This window comes from Lodderomyces elongisporus, chromosome 2 (genome assembly GCF_030384665.1).
Source record: "Lodderomyces elongisporus chromosome 2, complete sequence".
In the NCBI taxonomy this organism is placed as follows: Eukaryota; Fungi; Ascomycota; class Pichiomycetes; order Serinales; family Debaryomycetaceae; genus Lodderomyces; species Lodderomyces elongisporus.
The window spans coordinates 408,550-433,593 of NC_083674.1; the positions used below are offsets into that span (position 1 = coordinate 408,550).

Consider the following 25,044-nt stretch of genomic DNA (forward strand, 5'->3'; position numbering starts at 1 on the left):
ATGAAGAGGCATGTAAAGGTGTTGAAAAACATGGATGAAGTCCAGAGCTGAGAACTTCGTGGATATGGGGTAGAAATGGACTCTGCGGGAGAATCTACATACGATTGTCAAAATCACATTTACCAAACGTCCGTTGAATTCAACTTCGGGGTAACCACTAATGATGTCAACGTTGATGTCGGTCCATCTTCCCTTTGGATCAGGGAAGGACTGGAGCAAACCATTGGGTGCCCTGTTGGGAGGTTTGTGGCGTTGGCATTGGAGACACAGGTCGACGTATTGTCGGATTACTAGACACATCTTGGGAAAGTAGTAGTAAGGGTCTACTTTGTTGAAGAAGTTAGTAATGCCGCAGTGACCACCCTCAAGGGAGTCGTGTTGGGTCATGAGAAACTGTTGAAGCAAAGCATGTGGGATGCAGAGTTTGTCATGGTAGTAAAGCAACGTGGTTGTTGTGTCAAGAGAGTAATTTTGAGTAGTCTCATCATTGGTTTGTCCTTGTTGGAGAAGGTCGTACACTTTGGCAAAAAATGGATCGTCCGCGTAGGCTGGAGGGAACTGGTGGAACCATTCATCTGGAACCAGAAGTACGTTGACAGCGCCAATGATGGAGATGGTGGTAGATGACTGAAAGTGTGCTAGGTTGCGGCTCATGTGATCCGCAATAAAGTTCTCGTTGCCGTTGATGTGGAAAACGTCAAAGTTGTAACAAAGGAGCTTGGACATCCAGCGTTGGATACGAGCATCCCCATGTATTTTACCACGACCAAAGGCTTCGAAAACTTGTTTGATGGGAAGCTGATCCACAAAAAGTGAGAAGTGGGTGCCTTCGAGGTAAAGGCGAAACTTTTCTAAGGCCATTTTGACAGAAGCAAACTCTTTCAAGAAAATGTCCCAGTTAACTTTCCCCCCCCCCCCCCAGTGAATTTGCGCGATCGGTATTCGATGGGGCGCCAATTTCCGCCACCAGCTTGGTCGGGTTGCATGAGAATGGCAGCCATAGCAATGTGGGAAGCGTCGGTGAATACAGCAATGGGTTGGTTGGGGTCAAAAAATTGGAGACTGGTGGTTTCCAAAATGGCAGCTTTGAGGTCGTTAAAGGCAGATTGGCATTTCTGCGACCAATTGAATTGAGTTTGTTTTGTTAAGAGATCCGTGAGCGGGGGCAGCGCGATGACTATAATTGGCAATGTGATCTTGAATGTAACCTACGTGTCCGAGGAATTGACGGACTTCATCTTTGTCTCTGGGAATCGCAATCAGCTGAATTTGGCCTTTGGTGGTGTCAGTAGGCAGGACCCCGTCTTTGGTAAGAAGGTGACCGGCCCATTGGATCTCAGGTTGCGCAAAAACAGATTTTTCCCAATTGATGGTGTGTTGGTGTTGAACAGGACGTTCAAAGATCTTCTTTAGGTGGCTATAGTGGACTTTCTTGTTTTCGGAGCAAACAAGAATGTCATCAAGGTAGGTTCGGACAAAGGGCATGTCCATAAAAAGTTGCTTCATGTACAGCATAGTTCACATTAATGGCAAAAAGAATGTCATAGCTGATGCACTTAATAGGTGCTATCTGTTGGTAATATATCGCTACCACGTGAGCGATAAAGGTATAAATATGCCAACCGAATAGAAAAAATTTTCACCTCTCACGTACTTGTAGAAGTAGGGATAGTAAATAGTCGTATGATATAGCATAATACATGAGAATTACGTTGTTCCACTCCTATGTAAGACAAGGTAGCAATTGCTTGTGTATAACGAAAGGCGAAAACATGCGAACAAGTTGCTACCAAGAAAAGCACACACACTAGGAAAGAAGGCAGAGAGAGTGAGAGACAGAAAGAGAGAGAGAGAGAGAGAGTGTGTGTGTGTGTGTGTGAAAAAGAGAGTGTGTGTGTGTGTGAAAAAGAGAGTGTGTGTGGGAGAGAGAGAGAGAGCAAGAATGATAAAACCAGCTTTAATCTGTTTATGCCTATGTCATATACACCTATAATTTAACTTTTAAAAAACATCCTTCACTCATAACTTCGTAATGCTGGTTCTATTACTACCAACACTTGCACGTGCATTTCATAATGTGCTTAGTTCAACTTTGTAGCTATCAGGATCCTCAATAGTCTTTTGCTCCGTAATGGTGTCACCAGCAATTACAATGTTTCTGAACCCTTGCTCTCCCAAATTGTAACCTTTGAAACCTTTTTCATTCTCCCAATTATAAGTCAATTCAATCAATGATTGGTATTTGCTTAGTTCCTTGAAGCTTAATGAACCTTCTTCAAAGTTTGGATCGTGGTTGTAGCCCAAAAAGTATAATGAGAATTTGGCACCTTCAAAGTCCAACCTCTTGAATAATTTCAATCCCAAGTCACGGTAAAACTTTAAGGATTTTTCAATTTCGACAACTCTGATCATGGAATGGTTCAAACGGTATGATGCAATGTTTGACTCTCCTTCTTTCTTGTCAATGCCATTTTCGATTAATTCAACCCAGTAATCATCGTAGTCAGATAACAAAAATGCAATGTCGTGCTGTCTTCCCTCGCTCAATTTCTTCTTGAACCTGACACCAGCATCCAAAAATTTCTTTTCAGCTACTTCGATATTGTCGACTGAGATACAAACGTGACCAAAACCACGATCAGTTTCTCCGTTTCCGTTATTGATCTTGGTTGTGGTGGAGGTCGAGGTCGAGGTCGAGGTCGTGGCATCGCTAACATAAACTAACTCCAATACACCAGATCTGGCTGTTACATCTTTCCCCTCATCCTCTGGTTGAGGGTAGTTTAAAAAGTAAGAAGTAGTCTTACCATCCTCAGCCTGGTGCGTCTTGATCAAAGACATTCCCAATTTACCAGTCCAAAAGTCAATTGACTTTGGGTTGCTCGTTCTAAGACTAGTGCGGTTAACAATAAAGCTTTTGTTGGCTTGAACCATTGTAGTGGAAGGCGTATGTATGAAACGTTTAAATGGTATAAAGAGTAAACTTTTTTGCTTCAATTGGTATTGGTGTAATTGTTGGCGTAGTAACAACTGTGATGATGATGGTGGTGGTGCCGAAAATGAAAGAGTTCGTTTAAACATATTTGCGGTTGAACAAAAAAATGAAAGCAATTTAATTGAAGATTGCGACAATTCAATTTTCCATTAAAAATGCGCTTTATCCATTCCGCTTTATTTTGCTGAGCTTGGCAACCTCGCTTTCTCTTGATTACTCATCACAAGGGAGAAATATGGAAATATTCTGGTATCGCCCGCTTTCAGCTTCTCTTCGGTCCGTGACCCTCGCACGCTGCTGTTCTTCCTCTTCTTCTCATCTCTCCTCCTTGATCGCTCCTATTTTGATCGCTCTCATTTTTTTTTTTTGTTTTCTTTTTTGTGGTTCGACCCAATGTTGCAACAAAACCCGTCTCTCTTGTCCACCTCGGTCGTGCTACTCTCTTCAAACATTTACATCTATATTAATATATATACTATAACCTTTATTGTGTGTTTTTTTTTTCCTTCCCTTTGTCGTGCACAACTATTTTCTATACGATGTGGCACCGCACGCTTACTTTAAATTTTCAATGAGCCGCCGCTTTTTTCCCCCTTCTCTCTCCCCCCCCTCCCCCACTCAAACAAACAGAAAAAAATAAGAAAAAAAAATTAGAGCTCATTTCTTCGTTTAGAAGTGTAGGTAAAAAAAAAAAAAATTATTCAAAATTACTTAAAACCGAATATCAATATATATATATAAATACAACTGATTTTGCAGTCTTTTTTTATTTTTTTTTTTTCAATTTTTTTTCAATTTTATTTCATTTGATTTGATTCATAAATACCCCGGCTCAAAAATTTGACATCGTCCAGACGAAATCATAATGTTCAGATCTATCCGTGGTTTTGCATTCAACTCCTTGAGGTACTCTTCGTATTCTTCAAATGCAATTGTACAGTCATCAACCGAGTCTTCTCAACAAAATGTGAAAAAGACCATCTCGTATATTCAAAACCTCTACCATGAGAAAAAGCCTATCACCATGGTAACTGCGTTTGATAGCATCACGTCACGAATGAGCGAAGAAGCTCAAATTGATATCACTCTTGTGGGTGACTCGCTTGCAAATACTTCGTTAGGATACCGAGATACAAATCAATTGAACTTGGAGGAAATGTTATACCATGTGCGATCTGTACGGAGAGGGAACCAATTTTCACTTTTAGTAGCTGACTTGCCATTTGGTTCTTACGAAGTGTCCATCGAACAAGCTACTGCCACTGCAATACAAATGGTCAAAGCCGGCGCTCAAGCAGTCAAGCTTGAAGGAGCTGATGATGAAACGGTGAGAACAATAAAGAAATTGGTCAATACGGGAATCCCAGTGATGGGTCATGTTGGTTTAACACCCCAGAAACACAATACTATGGGCGGATATAAATTACAGGGCACTTCGACGGAGAGTGCAATGCAAGTATTGGAAGCTGCTAAAAAGATTCAAGAAGCAGGTGTATTTTCCATGGTGTTGGAGTGTGTGCCTTACAGATTAGGGGAGATCATTACGCAAGAATTGAGTGTACCCACCATTGGAATTGGTGCCGGAGGACAAACCTCGGGTCAAGTTCTTGTTATTGCTGATCTTTTGGGAATGCAACCGGGCCCATTACCAAGGTTTGCTAAAACATATGCTAATTTCTTTGATAATGGTGTACTGGCATTGAAAACTTATGCCGAGGAAGTGACGAGCGAGCAATTCCCATTACAAGAACATGGGTATAAGATTAAGAAAACGGTTCTAGAAGAAGTCAGGAAAAACCTTGAAAAATGAAGCGGGTACATTTAGGCAGGTCATAGATGTTAGTATATTACATTTGCTTATTCATGTCAATCTCTTGAAAATGTATACATTTCAACTAGCTAGTAATAACTTCAAGACAGTTTGAGATTTTAGTAATTTTTTTTTTCTTTTTTCATTTTCTAAAGATTATTGTGAATAGATGTTTCGTATATAAATATATTTTTTTTTCCTTTTTTTCATTTTTAATTTTCTTTTTTTTTCTTTTTTTCCTCTAATAATCCACTCCAACTTTGTAACCTCTTTCAGCCAAAACAAATTAAAACCCTGATAAGATTACAATAACTCTTTATCTTATACTGGTTGCTTAACCTTCTTTTTCTTTTATAAAGTCATTTGAACTTCCATCAAAAAAGGAAAAAAAAAATGACAATAAAGGACCATAGATTACGAATATTTATTGTTCGTCATGGTCAAACCGATCATAATGTTCAAAAAATTTTGCAAGGACAATTAGACACGCCGATGAACTCCACTGGATATTCACAATCAAAACTTTTGGGTCAACGTTTCTCGAATCTTACGATTGATAAATTTGTCACATCTGACTTGGAACGATGTCAAGAAACTTTAAGATGTATCCTTGAACAGCAGCCTGGAGATTTAAACACAAACTCTGGTGCTACCCCAACCTTAGATTCAAGCACATCTTCGACAACTTTGTCAAATTTGGTAGTAAAAAATACAACAGGACCATGCGCAGAGCAGGATTCAGTGAAAACCGCAAGCCAACAAGAGTTTAGCAACCATGAAAACCTGATTCCAGAATCCAACATAAAAAATACTTTTACCCTGCAGCTAGTGTCATCCCATCCCAAAGTGAAAATTACACCAAATTTACGTGAACGAAACATGGGTATAGTGCAGGGAATGTACCTCAAGGATGCTCTTGCACAATATGGTCCCAATTTCCGCAATTATGGTGAATCTGAATCGGAGCTATGTACACGGGTTTGGATCGAGTTTCAACAGCTTATAGCTGCTAGTGATGATGGTATTGAGTATGCATTAATGTGTACCCACGGTGGTGTGATAACTCGATTTTTTAATTACTTGCATGAAACATTGGGGTTTAAATTGGAAGAAGGAATGTCCAAAGATGATTTAAAGGTTCCATTTAATACCTCGGTGCTGATTGTTGATATAGACAGGTACCATGGCGAGGGCATGATTCGTAAATTTGGGTGTACTAAGCATCTAGGTGGAGAGTTTCAAGTTGAAGACCAATTGCTTCGCTAAATTAGGCAAGGAAACGAGTTTGTATATGTTTGGCAGAGGTGTTTTATTTAGACAAAGGTGGCAGAGTCTGTTGACGACTATATAGAAATAAACGGAAATAATAGAAAAGTGATAAAGAGACTCAATATCAATATTCATGTTCAATGTTTATCACGATTTATAAATATGTCTTTCAAAATGCTAAACTAAAAATAAAAAAAATAAAATCTATAAATTGAAGTAAAGTACAGATTAACTGCAAGATGTCTCTTGTGTTTCTCGTATTCTTTTCTTTCCACATGGAACTTTATTAAACAGGGATTTTTCTATTATCCATGGTTCCCGATCTTGAGAATGATGCATAACGTTGGAAAGGATCGTTTCTCTCCAATTCATACTCTGGGTTCTTGGCCTTTCTGTTTATTCTCTTTCTCATAAACACTCTCTTGGCCCATTTCCATGCCTCGGCACCGAGCAAAAACAATCCAGTGCATCCAAAGGCAACACCCCATTCCCAGCTTATACCTTTATGCAAGAAAACCTTGGTGTTAATAACTGGAATATAAACAACAGGGAACACAGTAACGAATCCACCAATGATTGACCAAAACAAAAATTGGTTATCCCAAAGGTCAATAGCGGTTTGTTTCCACCATGGATTATCAGTATCTTGTCTCATGTAAAACAAGGAGTTTGTTGGATGGATACATTCCCATGCCAAGAGCAAGGCACACCAAGTCATGTTGGCAAATGCAGCTGATCTTCCGCGGAAAACCAAGCCACACACATCTGTGTCGGCATCCATCGAGTTACAATTGTGACCTAAATCACCATCACCGTGACCATACACGATAACAACAAAACACAAAAGACATGAACATGCCATCCAAAAGCCATATGCCACCATATCGATAATAACTTCCCAAGTGAAAATTGTATTGTTTGGGGATTGTTCCAAAATGTCATCGCTGGCTTTTTCTTGACCCAATCCCATTGCTGGGAAACATGATGTAACAACAAGAATCCACAAAACCTCAACTGGTGACAATGGGAAAACACTAAAACCACTCTTGTCCATAAATGCTAAACCAATCATCAAGTAAAATGCTTGGGCGACATTTTCGGCAAGCAATTGCAAAACAAACTTTTGAATGTTGGCAGACATACGTCTTCCTTCTTCAATAGCGTTCAAAATTGAGGCAAAGTTATCATCGGTAAGCACAATGTCTGAAGCATCCTTGGCAACGTCTGAGCCATTGAGACCCATCGCAATACCAACGTCGGCTTTCTTCAATGAGGGAGAATCATTAACACCATCACCAGTCATAGCTGCAAACTTCTTCCTTCTGTGTAATGCATCAATCATGCGCACCTTTGTTTGTGGTGCACAACGTGCAATAACCAATGGCAAAACAGGGAGCGCATCAATTTCTTCATCAGATAGAGCATCAAACTCATTTGCTGTCATCACCATAACTTTAACCACTTCATCACTGTAGTGGTACAAGTTGTGTGGGAGAATACCAACTTCTTGAGCAATGGCCTTGGCAGTGCCTGGATGGTCACCAGTAAGCATATGAACATTGATACCTGCTCTGTGACAAAGCGAAACTGAACCTTTAGTTTCTTCTCTTGGTGGGTCATAAATACCAACAAGACCAAGGAAAGTGAGATGTTGTTCAACTGGATCTCTCTCGGTTAAATCAAAGTCTTTGTCAATGGTTCTTGTGGCAAATGCCAACACTCTCAATCCTTGGGATGATAATGCAGCCATATTCTCTTCAATCAAGTGAACATCTTCCTCGGTCAAGTCTTTTAAATCTTGCGAATCATCTGTTCCTTCGCCATACCAATTGTCACACAAGCCAACAATTCTTTCCACTGCACCTTTGGTATAAACAGTAGTGGTACCTGTTTTCTTATCGGTGTAAACTGCAGACATTCTCTTGATTGAGGAGTCAAATGGAAACTCTGCAAGGTGTTCAAAGCCATCAACAAGAGATTCTCTTCCATAGCCCAATCTGGTGGTGAATACTTGAATGGCAATTTCTGTGGCATCTCCATGAGCCTTCCAAACTACTTCTCCAGTTTCTTCGTCTTTACCTTCATTTACAGTGGCGATATTGGCCAATGTTGCCGTCATCAACCAATCATTCATTGTTTGGGGCATTGGGTCGGGAATGGGTTTGTTGAAATCAATCTCTTCATCTGTTTCCTTTATAAAGTAGGGTGAGTGTGGAGTAAAACGGACATCTCCCATTGTAGGATTATATGGTTCATTTGAGTTTTGCACCTCCAAGGTACCTATATTTGGTAACCAGACTTTTTTGGCAATCATTTTACCTTGGGTCAAGGTACCTGTTTTGTCTGAGCAAATGTCATTGATACCACCAAGGGCCTCGAGAGAGTCCAATTTTCTAATAATAACGTTTTTGGAAACCATAACTTGTGCACCCACAGCCATTGTAATGGTCAACACCACAATAAGAGCCGAAGGGATCATCGATAACGCAACACAAATTGCATATATTGCCACTTCCTTGTTGACATTCATCTTTTGAGATCCCATAACCACAATGGCAAACACCACGGCGACCCAAAACAAAAATATTGCTAGCCATGATAATTTACGTTGCAAAGGGGTTCCCACGGTAACACCAAGGATATTTCCAATCATATCGTAAATTGTTCCAAAAAAGGCACGGCCATATTCTCTCTTTTTTGGTTTACCGTTGGACTTGTCTACTCGTCTAATGATACCGTCATTACCTCTCAAGGATTGTGCAATTTGGCCAATCTCGGTGTTTAAGCCAGTTCCATATGCGATACCGGTACCTCTACCTTTGGAGACAATTGAGGAGGAGTAAACCAAGTTCAAACGGTCACCCACTGGTACTGGTTGTGAAAAATCATCGTAAATGTCCTCGTGGTTTTTTTGTACTGGTAAAGATTCACCGGTTAACAAGGCTTCGTCAGTTTCCAAATTCATGGAATCAACCAATCTGAGGTCTGCTGGAACTGTGTCTCCCACTTTGACGTGGACAATGTCACCTGGTACAACTTGTTCTGCTGGCACTGTAATGTCGTCCCCGTTTCTAGTGACTCTAGCGGTTGGTGAGGACAAGTTTCTTAATGAGCCCATAGTTTTTTCTGCTTTGACTTCTTGGACAAAGCCCACAACGATATTGATTCCCACAACAAAGCCGATAACACCACCAGAGATCCAATCCTTGATGGCCAATGCAATAATCATACTGATGATAAGTACCAAGATCATGGCGTTGAACACTTGGTGGGCAAAGATCTTGGTATACGATACACCTTCGTCTTCGCCCAATGTGTTTGCACCATATTGTTCGTATCTGTGTTTGGCTTCAGATTCGGTTAAACCATCTACAACATTAGTGTCAAAGTCTTTAGCAACGCGTTCAATTGGGAGCCGGTAGTATTGTGGTGAGTTTGGATTGTGTTCTATTTCCGATTCTGAGTTTGAAATCAGTTGTGGTTTAGCGTGTGGACTAGAAGATGAGGTTTTTGAGCTTGCGTCAAGTTCCTGCTTTTTGCCCTGGGACTCTTGTGTAAGAGTAGAGTCTGTGTTTGTTCTTACTTGGTTCTCATTCTGGTTCAAATTCGCATTTTCTGTTGCAGTTGATGAATCTCTCTTTTCATCAAATGACATAATGGGGTTGAGTATCTCTCTCTTTCTCTGTCTGTGTACTGTTAAATGTGAATTAATACTTTTGATTCTAATTCCTTTTTATTCTGTACTGTTTTTTCCTTTTTGTTATTTGGTCTTTTTTTTCAATTGTTTTATTTACTCCAAGTAGCTGAAGATGTTGTAAACACTAGTTCAGAATAAAAGAAAAAGAAAAGAAAATTAACAAAAAAAATTTGTTTGGTAATTGAGATTATTAGATTTAGCTAAGCGGTATAGGTTATAATCAAGTGACCACCAAATGTAAGTTTATGCAATTGACTGTAAAATACTATGATCTATAAAAGATTTGTGTGTGATAAATATAAATTTAATATATTAATGTATTTATAGATATAGCTTTGTAGATTATGTTTAGGTTGTTGTGTATGTTGATGTGGATCTATCTCTATACAACTGACTATTAAAGAAAGAGAAATAAAAAGAGAAGGAAGAAAGAAAGGTCTTTTTTTTTCAAGATCAATTGGTTTGAATTCGATAGAGGTAGGTGGGATGTTGCATCCCTTTTATAATTGATAGATAGGGGGGAAGGATTATTCTATTTCCAATATGTATATATGTATGTATGTATGTATATATATTTTTTTTTAATTCCAAATTAAAGGTGAAGCTGTTGCTAAAGCTAAAGCTTGAAAAATTAAAATAAAAAAAAGTATTGGCATTTCTCTCTGTAGTTCAAATGCCTGATGAGCAGCGGCTGTCGGGTAGCAGCAATTATTTCAGACTGCATGTATCTGAATTGTTTATTTTTTATTTATTTATTTTTATTTTATATTTTATTTTATTTTTATTTTTTTTATTGTTCTTAATTTTTTTCTGGGCTGCAAAAATTTATATGATGCATCCTTGAAGCAGAAAAAAAGAAACAGTATCCTTTTTTGCTTTTCTTTTCTTTTTCCTTCTGTGTGTCTGTCTGTGTGCATATACATCTTATCAAATGTAGCTGTAGTAATAAAAAAGAACAAAACATAGTAGTTGCTATTACATGTAGAGGAAGGTAAGTAAGTGTCTTTATGAATCACGTCAGACAAATTTCTTTTTGTATAGAGTAGATTGCTCTTTTGCAAATCACAGATATTGAAATGCACATTCTTCCATCTGTCTTTCTCCCTCTCTTCCTCTCTGTGTAAGTGTGAGAAGTTCATAGTATTGTAACATGATCAATTGCTGAAACATCCACTCTTGCTTATTTATATTGGAATTTTTTTTATTTTTTTTTTTTGTCTTTTCCATTGCTGTTGCAGTAGGATAAATAACCCCGTGCTGGAAAATAAAATATAAAATAAAAAATAAAAATTAAATAAAAAATAAAAATAAAAAATAAAAATAAAAAATAAAGAAAGAAAGAGACACAATAATTTGATATAGTAATAATAATTGTAAGTAGTATATGTATTACATAATCAAACACTTACTACATGCACACCCTCGTAGAAAGTTACTTTTTTTTTGCTTTTTTTCTTTTTTTCTTTTTTTCTTTTTTTTGCTTAGCAGCCAAGAAAAGACTTTCTTCTGCTCCCCATAGAGAAAAATAGAAACAGTCATTTTCTCTGCAACAGACTAAAGTAAACCAGAGACACACACTCCCCACCCCCCCCCACACTACAATACACCACACACTACACACAGTGTGCATGGCATAAATGGGTGCAGGTGATAAAGAGATAAGCACTGCCTACTTTTTGTTTTATATTTATTTTAATACTTTTTTTAGCTAGGATAGAGACTATCAGTTTATCCGGAAACCTTTACTTCCCTTTGTTTCTTGTTTTTTTGTTTTTTGTTCTTTTTGTAATTGGCTGGACCTAGTCTTGTATTTAGCATATTTATATATGATGTAATGATCGTGTGCCTCGGGTGTATTCCGTTTTTTTATCTTAGTGTTTGTGGAGATAAATACTTTTATACTTTTCTCTTTATTTTGTCTCTTACACAAATAGATACACACACACACACACACACACACTGCCGTTCCTAACCGAGAATGGAAAAAGTTGACGTGAAAGGATCTTAAGGGAAAAAGGAAAAAAAGAAAAAACCATACACACACCCAGCCGTGTTTTATCGTAAAAAAAAACAAACTGAAAAATAAATAAATATAAAATAAAAATAAATAAAATAAAAAGGGAATCGCTTCTCTCTCTCTCTCTCTCTCTCTCTCTCTCCATATATATATATTACTATTACTATTTCTAACAATTAATACTTTTTCTTTGTGTGCATTGTCTCTATTGAAACTACTTTGTGCTAGTTAATACATATTGGCATTATTAGTACCCAGCAGTAATTATCAAGGTAGATATGGTGCACGTGCTACACTTGAGATTTTAATAATCAGAGACAATTACTAACAACACCATCAGCTCCATACACAATTACTACAAATAATCTCTGGTTCATATACTCACAAACTATTCTCTAAGAAAAAAAAAAGATGAACCATGTTCATATGTGTATATATTTATATATGAACAATTTAAGGTTGTTTCAAAAGATAAAACAAAAAAGGAAGAATGAAGTTTATAAAAGTAAGGTACTCATAGTAATTTAACAACAACAACAAAGACTAATTCTACTCTGTACAAAATGTGAGAAGCCGAAGGAGTTGGTTAAACGTATGGTGAGGAGTAATAGAAATAGTAATAGGAATAGAAATAGAAATAAAAAAAAACCCTTATCGGTTAATTGGTAGCGTATTGTATGTGTAATGTTTCTAGAACCCATGTACCGTATTGTTCTAAATCTTGAAATAAATAAATAAATAAATAATTATAATATAATATAATCTATTAGTTATATTTTATTTATTTATTTATGTTAACTTTTTCTTGTCATGTGCTTACATTTTTTTGTTACACTTATCTCTCTTTTTGTCTCTTATCAAGTTGTTTTTTTTTTATTTTTCCTTTTTCTTGTCTGTACATGAAAAACAACAACAGTACATTTTTCTTGGTCACTCTTTTTTTACCTTTTTACTTTGCAAACAAGAAATTAACAAAGCTGTTCAGTTATTTCTTGTCCAAGTTCACAGCAAGTTCTTTTCCGCCACAGTTTTATTTTTTGTTTGTCTGTTGGCACTATCATTATCTTCATTACCTTTATATATATATATGTATACATATACAAATATATATATATATATATATATATATTATAAAATTGACAGGATATAAAAATAAGTTATCAAGAGACCCTGTTATATTAAGAGTATGGTTCATAGAATTAAGTATATCAGCTATTGAACGGCACAAGGCTTAGAGAAAAACCATAAGCCACCAATCGTATATGCAAGTCAACTCTTCTCCATTCATTATGTTAACAATGCTTCCTTGTCATTTTGTTTCTCTCTCTTTTTTAACGCCACCCCATCTCTGTTCATACTCTAACCCTTCTTAACACTTGAGAGCAGAGAAAAAAAAACATTTTTAAAAAAAGAAAAAAAAGAAATTATCACAAAAGCTGTATATATATATATAAGAAAAAAGATAAAGAAAATAATTCTTAATAGTAACTGCTGAATTTACACAGACAGACACAGACACAGACACAGACACAGACACAGACACAAACACAGACACAGACACACACGGAAACGGAAACGGAAAGAGAGAGAGACAGAAAAACATATATATATATATATTACATCCGGAGTTATTCTGCCGTTCTTCATGCAGGTTGCTGCTGTCATATTAAGCTTAACTTATAGTACCCTACTCACACATACAATATATATATATATATATATATATATCTTTAAAGAAATGGTAGTAGCGCAAGAGAAAGGAGGAGGCTGGGAAGGGTGAAAGTGAGAGCTAACAATCTCGGATATACCTGTCTCTCTCTCTCTTCTCGGAGATATTATCAACAGCTAAATTCTTTGTCACCACTTGCCATTAACCAAACAAAAGAAAAAAGAAAAGGAAAGAATGATAGAGCAAATATACTAATTAGAGATATACTTGTGGAATAGTTTCACTTTCTCTCTTTACATACAACTTTAGAGTAAGGAGTAGGGGGGTAGTGGGGAATAAAAAGTGTACATATTACTAATTAGCAAATGCAAAAGAATGCAAAAAAAAATAGAGAGAGAAAAAGAGAAAGAGAGAGAGACAACTGTGCACCAATTACGTCATCCCCATCTCTAACATGTATATACATTTATATCCAAAATGTTTGTTCCTACTCTACTTGCAAGATGGAATGAAGAACATATTCTGTCGCTACTTCTAATACTAATATTACTGTATTCTTTCTGTTAACGGCTGCAAAAAAAAAAACTTTGGGCCGAACTAAACAGAAAAATAAAGAAAAAAAAGACAATAATTGTACACACTACAGAATGCAACAGCCATATACTGCAAACTGATATATATATATATATATATATATATATATATATATGGTCTCGACCCTCGACTTATCTTGCATCTCTTTACTTGATCAATCAACCTTGAGGAAGAACCAAAAAAAGGGAAAAACATAGAGCAAGAAGCAAGAAGCAAGCACATTTACTTACACTCACTAGCATCAATATACACATACACTTACTTACTCTAATCTTACACACACATATATACACACACACGTATATATATATATAGACCATCCTCCTTTTTCTTTTTGTTTTTCCTCCCTTAAAGTAAAGTTAGGTTAACTCATTTGTAGTAGCCAATGTTATAATCAAACACCCTTTTGTCTCCTCTCTTTACATTCTTCAAGATGCAGCTCTCTGTACCTCCACTACCCCTGAATCCCAATATCAAGTCTAGCTCCTTTGCCAATAAAGTTATAAAAGCCATAGCAAAATAGACTCATTCTACTCCAATATCTTTTATTTTCCTATTCCCTCCTCCCAATTTATTTTTCACCAATAAACCAATACATATATATATATATAAATATATATAAATATAGGTTTATTACATCAATTGACCAAGTTCCAAACTTTATACTACTAAAAACAATCCAACTTTTCTTTTACCAATCCTTACCAAAAAACTCAAAACTTAAAACTTAAAAAAAAAGATGGTTTCACAACAGACTAAACAAAAGGTTCAAAAGCTCATTAAAGAAAAACCAATCTTTATCGCTGCAAAGTCCTTTTGCTCAAACAGCGATCAAGTAAAGAGGACAATTGAAGAGATTACCCACACTAGTACAACTGAAGATGACGATCAAGTTTACTCGATCAACTTGGACCTTGTGGATGATGGACAAGAGATTCAGGATGCATTGACAGAATTGACTGGCCAAACTACGGTGCCCAATGTCTTTATTGGCGGCGAACATATTGGAGGAAACACTGATGTCCAAAAATTGAAGGCTCTGGGCGTGTTGGATTCAAAGATTAATGCCGTTTTGTTGTAATTACCAAGTCTAGGCTATTTTATCTAGTACTGTAAAGTAATTATATGCTGCTTTTATGGGTGTAAAAAAAAAAGAGAATATTTCCACAGATATATATATATATGTGTATATCTATTTATATGTGTGTGTGTGTATGGACTGAAAAAATAAAATAAAAAATAAATAAAAAAAAAATTTAACCAAAAAAACAAAACCATTGAATTGAATAATTGCATTTGCGTATTTTCTTTTTTCTTTTTTCTTTTATTTTTTTTTTTTTTAGCAACCAGAATCAATCATCAAATACTGCAATGTCCACGATTGGTGCACAAGTGAGACAGGCTGTTCCCACGGTTGACTCGGTGGTGTCCGACTACGTGGTTGGCTACATCAACCATGTTTCCGATGCCACTGAAGATAGTGTTCGAGCACAACGACTCAACATTGACGAAGAGATGTCATTCCTCACCAACTTGTTGATATCTGCTGGTGGGTCCAAGGAAAAAATACAAACTCTTGCTGAAACCATCACCAAACAGCTCAGTGAGAAACTTCAGAAAAATATGGAGAAATTGGCCATTACTGGTGACACTTCAAAGAGATTGTTGGATATCAATGTTTTGCAAAATAATAACAAGAGAGATATCAACACTTCACTCGCCTTACTCTCGGCAAGTAACGACATTGAACACACTGGAAGAGTAATGGAATCAAGAGTTGACAAGAAGAAATTGGAGAAGCAAGAGCGCAAGATTGCCAAGAAAGTTGCTAAACGTAACAACAAATTTGTTCAGTATGAAGCATCGAAATTGTTAAATGAACAACAAAAGGAAGATTACGATTCATTCTTTCTCGAAATTAACCCGTTGGATTTTGGATCAAGTGCTGGGAAATCCAAGGATATCAAGATTGATAACTTTGACTTGTATGTTGGCGACGGTCAAAGAATCTTGAGCGAAGCCTCATTAACCTTGGCTTATGGAAGACGATATGGTCTTGTTGGTCAAAATGGTATTGGTAAATCTACTTTGCTTAGAGCATTATCGAGAAGAGAATTAAATATTCCAAAACACATCACCATTTTGCATGTCGAACAAGAAATCAGAGGTGACGACACGCCAGCTATCCAAAGTGTGCTAGATGCTGATGTTTGGAGAAAGAGCTTGCTCCAAGAAGAACTGAAAATTAATGAACGTATTGCAGAAATTGAAAATTTGAGAAAAGAATTTGAGGAGGAATCATTAGAGGTGAAAAAGTTGGATAATGAAAGAGATGATCTCGAAATGCATTTACAAGAAATTAACGAAAAATTATACGAGATGGAATCAGATAAAGCAGAAAGTAAAGCAGCCGCAATCTTGTATGGTTTGGGTTTTACCAAGGAAACACAAAACATTCCAACAAAGCAATTTTCCGGTGGTTGGAGAATGAGATTATCATTGGCAAGAGCATTGTTTTGTCAGCCAGATCTTCTTTTACTAGATGAACCATCAAATATGTTGGATGTTCCATCCATCACTTTTTTGGCCAACTATTTACAAACATACAAATCTACAGTGTTGGTTGTTTCGCACGATCGAGCATTCCTTAATGAAGTTGCCACCGATATCATTCATCAGCATTCAGAAAGATTAGATTATTACCGAGGCTCCAACTTTGACTCCTTCTACGCAACTCGTGAAGAGAGAATCAAGAACCAAAAGAGGGAATACGAAAGTCAAATGGCATATAGACAGCACTTGCAAGAATTTATTGACAAGTTTAGATATAATGCAGCAAAATCTCAAGAAGCACAATCGCGTATTAAGAAATTGGAAAAGTTGCCCATTTTGGAACCACCAGAAGACGATAAGGTTGTTACATTCAAGTTTGCAGAACCAGATGGAATATCACCACCTATTTTGCAATTGCAAGATGTCACTTTTGGTTATGATCCATCAAAAATCTTATTCAAAGATGTGAACCTTGATGTTCAAATGGACTCTCGTGTAGCATTTTGCGGTGGTAACGGTACTGGTAAAACCACCTTGTTGAAACTTATTATGGGCCAACTTACACCTTTGAGTGGGTATGTCAACAAGAATGGTCGATTGAGAATTGGTTATTTTGCTCAGCACCATGTCGATGCAATGGACTTGTCCCTTTCTGCAGTATCATGGATGAGCAAAACATTCCCAGGTAAATCAGATGAAGAGTATAGGCGACACTTGGGATCTTTTGGTATCACTGGACCATTGGGATTACAAAAGATGCAATTGTTATCAGGTGGTCAGAAATCGAGAGTGGCATTTGCTGCATTGTGTATGAATCAACCACATATATTGATTCTAGACGAGCCTTCGAATCACTTGGATACTCAAGGTCTTGATGCCCTTGCCGAAGCAATGCGGAATTTCAAAGGTGGTATATTAATGGTTTCGCACGATGTGGCAATCATTGACAAAGTTTGTAATGAGATTTGGGTTGCCGAAAACGATACGGTATCGAAATTTCCAGGTGATATTCATGCATACAAGAAACATATTCTACAATCGGCCAACATTGCTGGTGTTGTGAAGAAACATTAATATAGGTTTACTATATAGGGTGATAGACAAAACAAGTAGTTGCAACCACTAGTTTTGTAAATAGAGCTTGTTAAATCTCTTTATACTCACACTTTCAACTTCAAGTCATCTTTATCAGCAATCATTTATCTCTGACCTTTGCTATTGTATTAACCCTTTGCTTCTTCTTCTTCTCCTTTTTCTCATTTCTTCTTCTTCTTTTTCTTCTTCTCCTCCTTTCTTCTCTTCCTAACATTCCTCCCCGTTTACGCAACAAGCTTCTACAGCTATTTTCCACCTTATTCCAACTTTTCTCTAGCTTCTTTCTCATTGATACACCTTCTATTTACACGATTGTCATAAAGTCGTCAAACCACCTATACGCCTCTCATCTGCTTTCCAAATCTGTTCCATTTCTTTCTACTTTTCCTGATTTTCTACTTTTCCTGTTTTTTCTACTTTTTTCCTGTTTTTTGTTGTTGCTCCATTCCTTTGTTTTGGTTTGCACAAACTTTATCTACTGGTCTCTGTAAATAGCAGTCAACTTGGCACGTTGTTGCATCATCATCAATCTTTGCTGTTGCATAAACTCAGAGTCGGATCTGATCACTGAACCAATCGACATGAACAAGCCAAAAGTTCCAACAGATCCTAAAATATATTGACCCAAGGTTCTCATTACACCGTTTGGGCCTGCGCCATTTTGCAAGATGGAAAATCCACCAAATAAAACACCTACACAAACACCAACAGTGGAACCCATAATGGCACCCATTTTAAATTTATCCCAGTTGGATGGTTGGTGACCGACATATTGATATTGTTGTACTGGTGGCATTGTATTATTGTAGAATCAACTAAATGCTGTTGCTGTAATAGTAGTAATAGTAGTGTTATATGTACGGTTATTGTCTTTGCTATTGACTATACCTTGAAATGTACGGATGAATTTTTTAGTTAACGATAATAAGATAAAATATCAATACTAAAAAAAAAAAATGAGAAAATGAGAAAGATCTATATTTCAATTTTTGCTTCCTTGACATTGAAAAGCCGCCCGTTGACCTGAGTGTAGATGTCTCGATATTTTTTTTTTCTCCTCCCTCTCTCTCTCTCTCGCTCTCACACCTTTTTGCTCAATTCATAAAATTTCACCAAACATTCTATCCAATAAAAGCGGACACGACCTCTAAGCGATTGAAGTTTACACAACTACCGGCATTATTACTACTACTACTTCTACTACTACTACTAGTGCTATTGCTACTTTTACTTCCATCGCAAGTTCTATAAAAAGCATAAACCTCAAATTACAAAATACACGGAATGGGGTCCTCTACATCAAAACCAGAAACAAAGGTATTTACACCTTCAACACCCATAGATTTTAGCTCCAGTTTCCTTTCGCAATTGGAACAATCACCAGAGGTATGTTGAACAATAAACTAATCCTTTTTTTTAAAAAAATAAAAAAAAAAGTGAAAATGGAGAAATAGAAAAAGGAAAAAATTAGAACTGGTCTACTGGTAATTTAGTTCCATTACCTCCGCTGCAAAATGCTGACCCAAGAGCTCTCTTTGAAACTAGAATTGCCAACCAGATTAATAAATATGCTAGCCAATTGAAACAAGTTACTAACGAACTACCTTTTTTTCTTTAATTTTAGTCCGACTATTCTAGGGCACAACATGCAGAGAAATACATTCAGGATAGAGTCGCTGCCGAGTTATCCAAATTGGAGAAGGAAACTATAAAGCAGTTCAAAGCAACTACAAATGAGGCCATATTGAAAGATAGCAAAGACAAGAAGAGCGATAGTAGTTCCCAACTCTCTGTGACTGCTTCTGATGAGAAAATTGCTAAATTGACGCAATTGTTAAAAGAAAATGCCGAATTGGAAAAGGCAAATATTACACCTCAGATCAAGGAATCTAGAGATAATGTTATCAAGTGCTTAAAGGACAATCAAGGCAAAAGCTTGAATTGTTGGGACCAAGTCGAAGCTTTCAACAAATTAGTGAGGGACTTGTAGGTTAGTGGTGTATATGTGGGTGTATAAAGGTTAAATTCTATTACTTATAGATAAGAATATGTATATGTATATGTATATATATATATATATATATATATATATATATATATATGCATCCTCTCTTTTTTTTTCCGTCTATATGTCTTGTTTCTCTATAAACCTAAACCTTTATAGATCAATAATAATGCAGAATCACTCTCACCTCCTCCGGAGAGGGTTTCAATCTTTTCGCGAGACACTGAACTGACCTTGTCGTCGTTAAAAAGCCACCAGTTTTGACCTTCGAGGTCATTGGGGTCTTTAACATATGCCTTGTAATGGCCACCATCAGCACTAGCACCCATATGGGTAATGACTGCATTGAGCTCGTATACTGAAGATGGATTCTCGGTTGTGGTCTCGAAATCAACACCTGGAATGGCACTCTTTAAGTCATCTTGAAATTTGCTCTTGATTGAAGCAATCTTCAACTCTGCATCTTCCGTTGCCTCGATCTTGGCCTTCTTGAAATCTCTCTTGAGGTCCAAATTGTCCTTTTCCACCTTTCTAATCAAGTCACGATTCTTGTTTTTCTCTTCTTTAACTGATTCGTCCAACATATCCGACAAATCCAACTCAAATGGGAACTGCACTTTTCTTAAGATTTTGGATTTCTTGTTAATATCTCTTCTCCAGAAAAACCTAATAAAATGTACAACCAAAAATTTAGGTAAACGTGTAATTGCTTTGGACACTTGATACTCGGAGTCCCTGTTCAAGGCACTATTGTGTTTTGAGATTGTCTCAGTCAATCCTCCAAGGATTCCATCACGAAGGAAGTTGGTCTTGATATCAATATGACAATTCAATTTAAAGCTATCTTCCAATTCATACTTTACGTCGCTAATGCTGTCATTATTGGTACTGTCTCCTGCTTCTTCCAAGCACTTGGTAGTTGTTTTAAATTCAATTCTGAACAAGTCATCAATCTTTAAATTACGTTTCAAAGTTGTGAGAATCTGAGAGAATGCCTCCTCGGCATCCTGTTGACTGAAAACTCCATTCCTCTGCTCGGCAAATTGTGGGTAAAGACTTCTAAAAATTGTTAAGAAAACTGCGACATTAACCGTGCCTTGCTTGTTCTCCATTTGTTGGAATAAACTCTTTAGCGATAATGTCAAATTGTCTGTGCCTTTAAACTCATTCAACAACTTCCGCAAGTCTTCAATTTGGAAAAGCATTTGCAAACTAGAGTTGAGGTAACATGTGTTTCCATAATTGGGAATACCCACTGGGTTATTGTCAACCTTGATAACGCTTCCATCGCCACTGCCTAAATCCTCAAGGAACTTGGGCTTTTCAACCGGTGCGGAAAGTTTATCAGGGGTTCCCAATACCATTATAGGCTTACTGAAATCGAGTGTTGATAATATCGTGTCATCGTTGAGCTTTCCACCTTTTACAAGAATCTTTTGTCTTTCTGGGGGAATCAATGTTTGTTCTTGGATCTTTTGTTTCAAAACAAATCCATTATCCTGCTCGTTCACTGTGATATCATATGTTTTACCCGAGTTTTTGATTGTAACTACCATCGTTAGTATATGAAATGAGACATAATCAAAATGAAATGAAATACATACTTGTCAAACTCATTTTGATTTAAAGTGGCAAATTGATCTTTGTGGGTGATAGAATCTGGTTCCTGAGTTTATATTTTTATTTTTATTCTTCTTCTTTTTTTTTTCGATTTATATGCATATATATATATATATGTTTGTGTGTGTATATATATATATATTATTTGGTTGCGATTTTTTTCGAAATAGAAATTATTGAGGCCAAAAGCCGCGCACTTGCCTCTTTTAACTACCCAAAGTCTTTATATTATAACAAGTTCAAAGTCAACGTGTGTCGTAACATCCAAGTAAAACTTTTAAAGAAAAGAAATAAAAAAAAAGAAAGATATATAAAGTAAAATGAAGTGAAGTAAAGTAAGGTAAAGTTGGTAACTTGGGTACTAATAATGCTTGTTTTCTTTATTCATCTATCAAACTATACAGATTAAGCAATATGCAATCGCCGCCGCGCTCTGAGTCTAATCCGTAAATGTACAACATACCTTCAGAAGTAACCACGTTGATCTGCAACAAATTGGCATCCATATTGTCTCTACTATCATACTGCAGGGATATAATGTCATGTTGAGAATTGTTGATAGTAGCAATGGATTTGACATCTTTGTGCTTTGCCTCAACTTTGATTGAGGCAAAGTGCCTTGTAGGTTCAAGTATTGAAGAGAACCTAGAAGGTAGATAGTCGCCCATTTTTTGTGCTGCTTTTCTCCCTAAATTTTGTGACTGTCTTCGAATGATCCTGGCTACAGATAGCCTGTTTTGGTCAATCACTGGAGAATTGATATCTTCTGAATTAATACTAGCATAAGAGTTAGAAGACCCTTGTGAAAGCTTTCGCTGCTTGACTGGGGTCTCATCATCGTCATCATCACCGTCATCCTCGTTGTCGTCATCATCATCCACATCAAGATCATCATCCATCGAATCCGAATCATCATCCTCGCCTCCATTTTCACGTGGTCCTGAAGTGGCTGCTGCTGCTGCTGTTGTTGTTGTTTCTCCCCCGTTGTTACTTGCTTCACGCGCCGCTGCAATTGCTGCTGCGGCAACTGCTGATGGTTCTTCATTTATAGTTTTAATCCTCTTCTTGTGCTTTGTCTCTAACGCTTCGTCTTCACCTAGTCTAAAGATATGGACAGTCATGCTCGAGCTTGTCGCTAGAACGTATTTGTTATCTAAACTAAATTGCAACGAGTAAATCTTTGTTGGGTACGACCCTCTTCTGAACTGGAATAATTTGACACCGGTATTTGTATCAAACACTCTCACAATAGTACCCTTGTGTGATGCTGTGCTGATCAAGGTCCCATCTGCTGAAAACGCTACTGCTGCAATATCATTCTTGTGTGCACTAATCGCCATTATCGGTTGGAACTTGTTCAAATCAAATAATATAAGATCTCCTTTGAATACTGTACCCTTATTGGCGCCATTGTGGCTATTATGCGATGTACCTGCAGCATGTGTTGACTTTGCATTGCCGCTGCTGCTCCTCATACTTGCCAATGCGTCCTTGGCTTTTGGCGGTGATGGGAATGCCAACAAATTAGTTTCTTGATCATAGGAGACTGCGCAAAGTCCCAATGGGTTAGAGTCTGTCTTGATGGTCTGAAGTAGTTTCATAGTCTTGATTTCGTAAATATAAATCTGGTTTTCCAACACTACAATAAGGTGATCTCTAGTAAGTTTGATATTTAGAATTGTGGTGGGAAAGAACAACGAGCATATAGTACTGTTTGTCTTGGTATTCTTTATCTTCAATTCCCTTGGCGAAGAGCCAATCTCGTTGCCCAATGGTGTCATTACAATCAAAGATGTAGTGTACAACATTTCAATCAAGTTTATACTATCGTCGTTATAGCGGCAGCACTTGCCGAATTTCAGTTGGATATTAACTATTTTGTAGCCGGTCATCAAACCCAACGCCACGCATGATGTGTCTTGATTAAAGTTAAGGTGTGTTACTGGCAATTCACTCATGATGACCAATATTGTATCAAGAGTAGGTTGTAAATGAAAGAAATTGAAAAAGGAAAAAAAAAACGAAAAAGATTAACAAAAGGGCAGTGGTTTTGTTGTGTGAAGGAATAAACAGTAATTCCTTATCTGTAGTGTACTAAACTGGGAATTAAATCGGGACCAAATCAAATTATTTCATAGAAAAGCAAAATCAAATATAATCAAAATCAGATTAAAATTAGATTAAAGTCAGGTAGATTCAAATCAGTGTGTGTGTCTATTTGTGTGTGTCTGTGTGTGTGTGTGTGGAATAAATGTGAAGTAAAAGAAATATTAAGGAATCGAAACAACTAAAAATAAACTTGTGATGTGTGGAAACTTCACTGAAGCTCTTCCTTTTTCAGGTTTGCTTATTATTTTTGATATTGTTGTTTGTTTGTTTCTTTGTTTGTATATGTACAATACGCACTGCAGGTCGTGCAACTGTTGGGCGTGGGGTTGGGGCGTTGGTACTAAGGAAGAAATATAAAATATAAATCATTTACCCCAAAGAATACCAAAAAAGCCAAGGTTCGTGGAGATTCATCGTGATGTAATTGACGACAAGACATTATTCTATACAAAAGAGTCCACGATGATTATAGTACAGACGAAGTTCATTCAGAAACATTAAAAGGTCTAGTAACGATAAAGATTATTTTTTTTTTACTTCTTTAAAACTTCTACCAATCTAGTATAAAATCTACTTTGCTGTTGTTGTTGTTGTTGTTGTTTTCTTCTCTCACTCGTTCTAATTATAGTGTTTAAGCTCTTGTAGCAGAACTATCCTTGAGTCTAGACACTTTGTTTATCAAGTCAGCATTAAAAGAAGAAGATTAAAAAGAAAAAAATAATTTTTAACAGAGAAAACATAAATAGTACAACTCATAGATTATGGTCTTGTAAACCTAGAATGTATGTGTGGAGAAGGGAGAGTGTTGCCTTATGAATTGTTAAAGAGTCAACAAAGTTCATGGACCAAAGACCTTTTAAAGAGACAAAAGAAGGAGAAGGAGAATGAGAAGAATAAAACCAAAACCAAAACAAACTGATACAAAAGAGAAAGGGAGACAGAGAGAGAGACAAATGGAAAAAAAAATTAAGATCAAAAAAAAATGTTGGGGCGAACTGGGAATCGAACCCAGGGCCTCTTCGAAATTTATTGCTCAGGTTGTTGAGAATACCCAAACGAAGAATCATACCACTAGACCATTCGCCCAATTTGATGTCTGATGAAAGAGCTTACAAATTCCAATAGTGTATATTGCTACTTCTGGTGAAAGTGCTGAAATTTATTGTTTTCACAACAAGTTTTTTGGTTGTTCTTTTCTTATTACTTTATCAAAGTGGAACTTATATTATTGCCATATATATGTAGATATCTATCTACATCATTATTTATTGAGATACAGATGAAACGAAATTCGAGCAATACTAAAAAGTAAAAAAAGTAGAACTAGGAGGAAAATTTGAAAAATTAAAAAAAAAACATTTTAACTAAATTTGGCTTTGATTTAAAGGGAAGTTATTCAAAAAGAACTTGCTAATTGACAACACAAGAACCAAAAAAAAAAAAATAATGTACCTCATCTATTGTGGCTACCACTTTTCTATATTCTACAGTTCAAGATAAGTCTATAGCTAGTTCTCTCAAGTAACAAGATCTTATTCATGATAGGTTGAGGTTCAAAGACCTTTAGAACTTATCCACCATATATTCATGCATACCTATATGTACAATATT

The 25,044-nt window shown here is 36.6% G+C and overlaps 11 protein-coding genes and 1 non-coding gene across 12 annotated transcripts; 6 read left to right on the forward strand and 6 right to left on the reverse strand. All coding sequences in view use genetic code 12, as the record gives it.

The window, feature by feature from the left end:
• Window positions 1-984: 984 nt before the first annotated feature.
• On the forward strand, window positions 985-1,413 carry PVL30_001443 (uncharacterized protein; the record flags this gene model as incomplete). Its single annotated transcript, XM_061119232.1, has 2 exons — window positions 985-1,007; window positions 1,170-1,413. The coding sequence occupies 2 exons, from the start codon at window positions 985-987 to the stop codon at window positions 1,411-1,413; spliced, it is 267 nt and encodes an 88-aa protein (XP_060975215.1).
• A 657-nt stretch (window positions 1,414-2,070) lies between these two features.
• Window positions 2,071-2,934, reverse strand: GLO1 (Lactoylglutathione lyase; the record flags this gene model as incomplete). The annotated part of the gene is made up of 1 exon (XM_001526597.2): window positions 2,071-2,934. The coding sequence occupies one exon, from the start codon at window positions 2,932-2,934 to the stop codon at window positions 2,071-2,073; it is 864 nt and encodes a 287-aa protein (XP_001526647.2).
• A 926-nt stretch (window positions 2,935-3,860) lies between these two features.
• Window positions 3,861-4,805, forward strand: ECM31 (cell wall biogenesis and architecture protein; the record flags this gene model as incomplete). Its single annotated transcript, XM_001526598.2, has 1 exon — window positions 3,861-4,805. One exon carries the CDS (start codon window positions 3,861-3,863, stop codon window positions 4,803-4,805), a length of 945 nt encoding a protein of 314 aa, XP_001526648.2.
• A 393-nt stretch (window positions 4,806-5,198) lies between these two features.
• Window positions 5,199-6,071, forward strand: PVL30_001446 (uncharacterized protein; the record flags this gene model as incomplete). The annotated part of the gene is made up of 1 exon (XM_001526599.2): window positions 5,199-6,071. The coding sequence occupies one exon, from the start codon at window positions 5,199-5,201 to the stop codon at window positions 6,069-6,071; it is 873 nt and encodes a 290-aa protein (XP_001526649.2).
• A 289-nt stretch (window positions 6,072-6,360) lies between these two features.
• Window positions 6,361-9,729, reverse strand: ENA2 (P-type ATPase; the record flags this gene model as incomplete). Its single annotated transcript, XM_001526600.2, has 1 exon — window positions 6,361-9,729. The coding sequence occupies one exon, from the start codon at window positions 9,727-9,729 to the stop codon at window positions 6,361-6,363; it is 3,369 nt and encodes a 1,122-aa protein (XP_001526650.2).
• A 5,061-nt stretch (window positions 9,730-14,790) lies between these two features.
• Window positions 14,791-15,132, forward strand: GRX1_1 (Glutaredoxin-1; the record flags this gene model as incomplete). Its single annotated transcript, XM_001526601.1, has 1 exon — window positions 14,791-15,132. One exon carries the CDS (start codon window positions 14,791-14,793, stop codon window positions 15,130-15,132), a length of 342 nt encoding a protein of 113 aa, XP_001526651.2.
• A 290-nt stretch (window positions 15,133-15,422) lies between these two features.
• Window positions 15,423-17,678, forward strand: GCN20 (ATP-binding cassette, regulator of translational elongation; the record flags this gene model as incomplete). The annotated part of the gene is made up of 1 exon (XM_001526602.2): window positions 15,423-17,678. The coding sequence occupies one exon, from the start codon at window positions 15,423-15,425 to the stop codon at window positions 17,676-17,678; it is 2,256 nt and encodes a 751-aa protein (XP_001526652.2).
• A 496-nt stretch (window positions 17,679-18,174) lies between these two features.
• On the reverse strand, window positions 18,175-18,495 carry MGR2 (subunit of TIM23 translocase complex; the record flags this gene model as incomplete). The annotated part of the gene is made up of 1 exon (XM_001526603.1): window positions 18,175-18,495. The coding sequence occupies one exon, from the start codon at window positions 18,493-18,495 to the stop codon at window positions 18,175-18,177; it is 321 nt and encodes a 106-aa protein (XP_001526653.1).
• Window positions 18,496-18,983: 488 nt separating this feature from the next.
• Window positions 18,984-19,689, forward strand: PVL30_001451 (uncharacterized protein; the record flags this gene model as incomplete). Its single annotated transcript, XM_061119233.1, has 2 exons — window positions 18,984-19,085; window positions 19,324-19,689. The coding sequence occupies 2 exons, from the start codon at window positions 18,984-18,986 to the stop codon at window positions 19,687-19,689; spliced, it is 468 nt and encodes a 155-aa protein (XP_060975216.1).
• Window positions 19,690-19,841: 152 nt separating this feature from the next.
• UBP6 (deubiquitinating enzyme) lies at window positions 19,842-21,260 on the reverse strand (the record flags this gene model as incomplete). The annotated part of the gene is made up of 1 exon (XM_001526604.1): window positions 19,842-21,260. The coding sequence occupies one exon, from the start codon at window positions 21,258-21,260 to the stop codon at window positions 19,842-19,844; it is 1,419 nt and encodes a 472-aa protein (XP_001526654.1).
• A 444-nt stretch (window positions 21,261-21,704) lies between these two features.
• Window positions 21,705-23,282, reverse strand: ATG18_1 (autophagy protein; the record flags this gene model as incomplete). Its single annotated transcript, XM_001526605.2, has 1 exon — window positions 21,705-23,282. The coding sequence occupies one exon, from the start codon at window positions 23,280-23,282 to the stop codon at window positions 21,705-21,707; it is 1,578 nt and encodes a 525-aa protein (XP_001526655.2).
• Window positions 23,283-24,420: 1,138 nt separating this feature from the next.
• On the reverse strand, window positions 24,421-24,519 carry PVL30_001454. Its single transcript has one exon. It is a non-coding gene; the product is annotated as a tRNA-Pro (tRNA).
• Window positions 24,520-25,044: the final 525 nt, after the last annotated feature.